Below are 7,450 nucleotides of genomic sequence, written 5' to 3'. Positions count from 1 at the left end.
ACCCGCACCGTCTGTGTTTCCCTGCCTCTTCCCCGCACACGCCCCGCCGCGGGCTCCGTCCCAAGGGGCCGGGTGCGAAGGCGGAGCCCGGCGCGGGCCGCGCCGCCTCCCCCCCGTGCCGGTCCCGGTCCCGGTCCCGGCCCCGGCCCCGCGCCGGTCCCCGTGTCCCCGCGGTGCGGTGGCGGCGTTTCGGCCGCGAGGTGTCGCTGCCGGGCCGCGGGAGGCCGCTGCCGCCCGTGCCCTCCGCCACGGGCCTGAGGAGCGCCCTGCGGGGCGGGGCGGGGCGGGGCGGGGCTGCCGGGCAGGTGCCGGACAGCGCCGGGGGGAGGCTCCGCCGCTCGGGGCAGGCTCCTCCGCAGCCTTCCCACGGCGCTGTCAGGAGGCAGCCGCAGCTCCGGCGGTGTCCGGCTGGTGGCCGAGGCGGTGCCGTGCGGCGGTGGCGGTGGCGGTGGCGATGGCCGCGTCGTCCCTTCAGGCGCAGCAGCCGCTGCGGTGCGGCGTGAGGCTGCTCTTCCTCAGCGAGGAGCTCCTGGCGGGGCTGCGGCTCGCCAGCCCCAGCCAGAAAGCCCTGCAGCTGGAGCTGCAGCCGGGAGAGGACGCCAAGCTGATCGTGACAGACGGTAAAGTGCCTCCGCCGCCAGTGGGGTTCGTAGCTGTGCGGGTAGAGCCGGGCAGAGCCCCGTTCAGATTTTGGTCTGTGCAGGCTGATAAATGGGCTGGCATTGAAAGCTGAAGCAAACTCTCCCTGATTCCGCACGGTGGGATGACTGGGGAAAAGCAGCAACTGCTGTATCTATAGGAAGTAATGAAATATGCTGTCAACGAGGTGGGTGAACATGAGCGCAGTCCTACACAGGTCGAGACACACAGCGCTTGTTGGGACTGATTTGTGAAGAGTGAGCTGAGTGACTTCGGACAAGATTGCTGAAATATACGGGTTACAGTCTAGTTTAGGTTTGGGTCAGCCATGTTAAAGGTTGGACTTGATAATCTTAGAGGTCTTTTCCAATCTAAAGGATTCTATGATTCCATCTGAATAAACCAGTATGCGAACAGTTCAAATTCAATCTATGTCAATATGACATATTGAGGTATGTCATATACTCAATGTTTGCTTGTATTATCAGATACTTAACATGCCATTTAAGGAAGTGTGAATGACATAAACTAACCACTAACCACAAGATCTGCTTCCAACTTAGGTTGTATTAATTTGATGTAGTTAATGTTGTTGTATTGGTCTTTCATTTCACATATGCTCATTCTTGCATGCAAGCGTATGAAAGACCTGCTGGAACTGGGTAACATTGTTACCAGATTTTTTATTGGAAGGGCTCACATAGAACACAACTGAAAACTCTGAAGATGCAGAAGGGATTTTAAAAAATACTTTTGTATTTACTTTAACACTTCAGTGTTGCCAGGCATTCACTGAAGACTTGTCTGGTAAATTTTGAAAGAGGGTGCATCTTTGAACATCAATATACAGCTATGCTATTCTTGGTAAAAGGGGGGAATTGCAAACCTGTTCTAAAGTGCAAGCTATTTTCTTTCCTCTTCTTCATTTCATAAGAAGATGTTGAAGCTATGCCCTACCAGACATAACACAGATACATACATAACACAAATCTTTTCAGCGGTATCTGGGAGTTCAGTAACAATGTTTGAATACTTTTTGCATTAGATGGGAGAAACAATCTGCAAACACCTAGTTTGAAATACTCTAGTTCTGCCAGTGTAGTGTGTTTGTCTATAGTTACCTCTATACTCAGAAATCAATACAACTACTCTATATCCTCTGGAAGGAGTTGGAAGCTGTAGAATTTCTCTATAAGTGGAACCACTGGTTGTGACCCTGAGAGATGCACAAACTCATAGATAAACACAAGATGTTGAAACAGGAAAGAATGAAGGATTGTGCTTTACCAGGCAAAGACTTTCTCCCATCTCCCTGATGGGAGAGAGAAAGAAACTCCACAATGTGTTGGTAATATATGTAGAGTGAGAAGAAGCACTGGACTTTATAAAGTACAGGCGCCAAAGGCAGGATGCAAGTACACTTCTGAATGCTATACAGTGGGCCCAGTGCTGATCTGGAGCTACAGCCATTTGAGGGCAGGGTGCATCAGGTTTTCTGGTGAGTTGTCCAGCACTTTCTTGGAGACCTCTCCTCTCCAAGGAGAGCTGGAAACTGATGCCTCTTGCGGAGGAATAGTGTCAGTAAGACAGATGATCACCAGGTACTACTGATTGTCTGAGATGGTTCGTAACATCTGATTCAGGTCTGAAAACATTGACTGCCAAACTACTCTTGAAATGTTGTCAGCTGCTGCTGAGAGGACTCAGACCTGGTGTTAAAATATTTCTGAGGGTGTTGAACAGAATAAGTCCTGTTGTTTGTGGCTTTGTGCATTGGTTTGGGAGGATGTGATACAAAAAATGTGGCTTGTAGCAGTTTTATGGAATGCTCATAACAGAATTGCGGAAGTCCTGATATGAATAGATAGAACATCTTGGAAGAGAGGAGAAACTGGTGTCTAGGATGTGCTCCTGAGAGACCAAGAGAAAAACCAGAACTGCAACCTACTTGGATAAAGGGAAGCTTAGGAGCAGATGGCTGAGTGTAGTACAATGCAAATGTAGCAGTGTGGTGGCTTCTCTGAGACTGGGAGACCTCTTGGATTTCATTTTCCTGTGATAAGGTTTGGTATGTAAGCAAGTGACAATCTTAAACTAAGTTCTAATTGAAGGCTTCAAACCCAAATTTGGCAGTCTGGAATTTTTTCTTAGCTGCAGCAGTCCTTTAATTATTCCATATTCCTGCTTAGGTGTTCTGAAAAAATACCGGTTAGCTACTGGTTCTCTGAAGTATTTTTCCCCACATTACCTGACAGTTCTATAGGCAATTAAAACAATGTGCCTTGAATCCTCTTTAAGAACACACTGTTAACTCCTTGGAGCCATGCATTGACTTCTGTTCCTACCATTGCGATATTGTTGTCCTCTTGCAAGTATCAAGGATATAAATACAGACGAGAATTAAGCTTCCAAAGAACAAAACATGTCTACCTCCGCATTATGTAGTAGAAGTTGATAATACTGTGCTCAGTCATGGTGTTTCTCTGATGAAACAAGGTTTACAGCTATTGAGGCTCAGGATAGGAAGTGGTGGCTAATAGTTGCAGCTTCCATGTATTTCTGCATAAAGGTCCAAGTTCTGTAGAAGTGCACAGTGTACCAGCTTTTCACTCATTAATTTGTTTTTCCTCAGGTTACTAAGAAAAACAAATATATGGTATCTTTTTAGGAAACGGTTCATTGCTATGCCTCATAGTTTACAGTGACGGAGGGAAAGAGAGAAGCTTTTGTGTGCATGTATGTGATTCAAGGGATAGTTCAAGAAGAAATCAGTTCAATAGCAGTCTAGCAAATAATGTAGTTTTCTCTCTAGTTGTGTTCAGAATAAACATAGTGATACCTGAGTAGGCTGCTTTGCAAACTTCCTTTTTGTTCAGTGTACCTGTATAGTAGCTAGATGAAACTGGGAGGGCAGAAATTCTTTCTTCTGAAAAATAAGCAAGCAGTCTTCTTTGAAATTCTGCTGTGTGTGTGTGTGTGTGTTTTTTCCCTTGCCTTTCATATTTCAGTACCTGCAAAGAGCTTTTTAGTTGTAAATGACAGACATAAAATTGTGAGACTACTAAATGTTCTCATTTGTTTTCAATTGAAAGATTAGGAAGTCTGCAATAAATTTGTGTTTTGTTCTTTATATGTTAGGTGACGTCAGAAAAGAACTTGAACCTTACATAAACTGCCGGGTAAATGCTATCCTTTCAATTTTTGTTACAGTGTCTTCACATGTACTTAAATTTTTAATATTTTTCTAACTATGGCTGATCAGAAACTATGAGCAACTATGGATGGCATGAATTTTGGAAGAATTGATACAGTAAGTAAAAGCCCCAAAGAAAGTTACATTTTACATTGTCACTCATGTTTAAGATCCATCACATCATCTAAAAAGTTGCCTCTCTGAATTCCAACTTCGGAACTCTAGGAAAAATAACAACCATTTTTGGTTGAGTTATTGATAATTTATTTTTTTTTAATTTGTCACATACTCTTCAGGAAGTAATACTGTGCCTGAAGAAGCATATGAAAAGTCCCAGTCATCAGTGGTGTTCCTCAGGGTACTGTTTTGGAGCCCATCCTCTTTAACATCTTTATTGATGACTTGGATGAGGGAATTGAGTGCACCCTCAGTACATTTGCAGAGGACACCGAGTTTGCGGGAAGTGTCAATCTGCCAGAGGGTAGGAAGGCCCTGCAGAGGGACCTGGACAAGATGGGTCAATGTGCAGAGGTCAATGGGATGAGGTTCAACATGGCTAACTGCTGAGTCCTGAACTTTGGTCACAACAACCCCATGCAATGCTGCAGACTTCGCGCAGAGTGGCTGGAAAGCTGTGCAAAGGAAAAGGATCTTGGGATGCTGGTTGATGCTCCCATGAACATGAGCCAGCAGTGTGCCCAGGTGGCCAAGAAGGCCAATGGCATCCTGGCTTGTACCAGGAATAGCGTACCCAGTAGGACCAGGGAGGTGATCGCCCCCCTGTACTCTGCTTTGATGTGGGGCTGCACTTCGAGTGCCATGTTCAGCTTTGGGCACCTCACTACAAGAAGTATCTTGTAGTATCTCAAAGCCTACTGTCGAGGCCCTGGAGCATGTCCAGAGAAGGGCTACGAAGCTGGTGAAGGGCCTGAAACACAAGTCCTGTGAGCAGCGGCTGAGGGCACTGGGGTTGTTTAGTCTGGAGAAGAGAAGAGAAGGCTCAGGGGAGACCTTCTTGCTCTCTACAACTACCTGAAAGGAAGGTGTGGGGAGCTGGGGGTCGGTCTCTTCTCACAGGTAACTGGTGATAGGACTAGAGGGAATGGCCTCAAGTTGTGCCAGGGGAGGTTCAGGTTGGGAATGAGGAGACATTTCTTCTCAGAAAGAGCAGTCACCGTCAGGCACTGGAAGGGGTTGCTGAGGGAGGTGGTGGTGTAAACATCCCTGGGGGTGTTTAACGAAAGGTTGCACATGGTGCTTAGGGACATGGTTTAGTGGGTGACATTGGTAGTAGGGGTACGGTTGGACCAGATGATCTTGGAGGTCTTTTTCCAACCTTAATGGTTCTATGATAGGCAAATCATCTCCCAGCTACTTCAGAAAATTAACTGCAGAGAAGATGGATAATAAGTAGGGAGTACTAACTATCTCACAGGATGCGATAAACTGTTGAGAGCCACTGCTGCCTTTTGTCTTAATAAGTACTAATACTGTTAGCCATATATTTAAGTTTTATAAAATTACATAAGTGGGAAAGTATGCAGCATTGATGGACTCAAACTGAATGTGTTCTATTTGTGCTCTAGAACACAGGTGATAATTAAAACTTTGTAGCTTGGAAAAACTCATCACTGCAAGCTACTCCAGTTCCACCAACTCAGTGGAAACAAAACAGAGATGGTAGTGAGTTTCAGGCACTATTGATCTGGACTGGATGTGAACCATTAACCACAAGAGATAAATTCTGCATTCTTTCACTTGGCCCCTGCTTAATTACACACATGCAGTACCTTCTAGCTGAATATATTGTGTAATATTTTCCTATCACATACTGAGAACAGTGTTAAATCCTAAAACATTAGGAGACTAGGAAAATAAAATAATTCTCATATGAGCTGAAATGCAAAAGTATCAGGATTGGATACCCTAGAAAATGTATTAATAGTGTGAATGGTCATTTACGGTCTGATACTGTACGTTCACATGCAGTTGCTACTAGTATCGGCATCCCCAGTGTGCTGGGAGAGGGCAACCACTGTGAACCGTTCTAAACAGCAGATCTGATGTAGTTTGACATTTCTTTTTCCACCATGAAAATCTTCATTTTTTTCTAGTGTGGAAAAATCAATTGCTAGAGAAAGTTTGAATAGATCACAATTGCTAGAGAAAGTTTGAATAGATCACTTAGTTAACATTTTATACGTAAAAGTCATGTACACTCTGACATGGAGGTGATATGGAAGCTTTTAGCTGCCCTTTCCCTCTTCTTTCAATATCCATCAGGGGAACACAAAAGGTTTGGAGGGGTAGGTGGGAGGTCGTAAAGAAAGCACTTAACATTTGTATAAATTATAATGGTTATTTTCAGGCCTTTTTTGTTTACTTTTCATTTTCCCTGCCCCTCCTAAAGGGATATTGCATAAGCAGAATAGTGCATTTGAAGGAATTGTAGTGTTGTTGAACATGGTATGATTAGAAACAGTAATCCTGTTTTGTTTGTTCATTTGTTTTCTTTTAACTGTTTCATATCATAGTACTAAGCATTCTAGTGGTTAGTTGAGTAGATAAATCCTTAAATTTAAGTTCTAAAGGATCTTTTTGTTATTTCTCCAGTGCATTTTTTTTCTTTCTTCCCTACAGAAGCTTGTTGTTTTTTTTTGAAATATGTAAGTAGCTTGCTAGTCAATATGCAAAATATGTTGTATCTGCAAGGAGATGTAGATAAAGGAGAAGTGTCAGTTCTGCAGTAGGAGCATGCCTCACCATTAAAATAAAAAGCACTCATTTTTTGTATTTGCATGAATATAGATGTACATATATATATATATATATATATAAACAGGCGTGTGTTTGTATAAGTAAGTAGGTAAGTATATAGAGAGATAGTAAAGACTGAATAAAGAAGTTTGATAACTAACTTGAAAGACTACAGTGGACTCTGGGTAGCTTGTTTGTGGTTGTTGCTGTTGATGGGATTTGATTTTATTTTATTTTTTAATGTATTTATTATCTGTGTGTTTGCATGTGTGTGTTTTGTTTGCTTCCTCTTTTTTTTCTTTTACTTTTTGGTGATGATGATGATTATTATTTTGCTTCTCCCATCTTAATTAACTCTTGTTAGGCTTTTTTATTATACCACCACATTGCATGTACTGTATATTAAATGTGGTGCTCTGGCTAGGGATACCTGGGGATATACGGAAGCCTGATCTCAGTTCTGTGCTCTCCTATGAAGTGTCTGCCTCAACGATACAGCTAATCTGTCTGTAAAAATGTGGTGATAAAACTTCTTGACCCATCAGCCATGTGGTAAAGCTAAATGTTTAAAGTTGTGTGGTGCTTAGAAACAGTGGCAATGAGACCATTTGTAGATGGATTGAAATATCTTTATAGTGTATGATGCTGGTACTGGAAGTGTTAGAGCTTAATGTACTGTAAATAGCATCATCTATAATGATGAGAAGCCACTATATTTGCCCAGCCTTATTATCCTGTTAGTGTATTTGCCCTCTGAACCAGTTCCTTCTCGCATGCCTGCAATTTTAAGGTGCAATTTGATGGTCTTTATGCTGTTGCTGTTAGTAATGCTTTCTAGGAAAAAAAAAAAAAAAAAGAAAA

At 43.2% G+C, this 7,450-nt stretch overlaps 1 protein-coding gene across 3 annotated transcripts in view; it reads left to right on the top strand.

Moving 5' to 3' along the window:
• Positions 1–351: 351 nt before the first annotated feature.
• Positions 352–7,450, top strand: part of LOC311427834 (histone-arginine methyltransferase CARM1-like) — a gene marked incomplete at its 3' end in the record, with an annotated part of 69,250 nt that continues 62,151 nt past the window's right edge. For all 3 annotated transcript variants that reach the window (XM_084505419.1, XM_084505417.1, XM_084505418.1), the window contains exon 1: positions 352–620. In XM_084505419.1, the coding sequence (XP_084361545.1) occupies positions 455–620 (166 nt within the window). In that variant the 5' untranslated portion in view covers positions 352–454. The remainder of the gene's footprint in view (positions 621–7,450) is intronic.

The sequence above is a fragment of the Aythya ferina genome (assembly GCF_964211825.1).
Source record: "Aythya ferina genome assembly, chromosome: Z".
Taxonomy (NCBI): domain Eukaryota; kingdom Metazoa; phylum Chordata; class Aves; order Anseriformes; family Anatidae; genus Aythya; species Aythya ferina.
The sequence above is the reverse complement of the archived record's forward strand: the minus strand, read 5'-3'. Positions and strand labels throughout refer to the sequence as shown.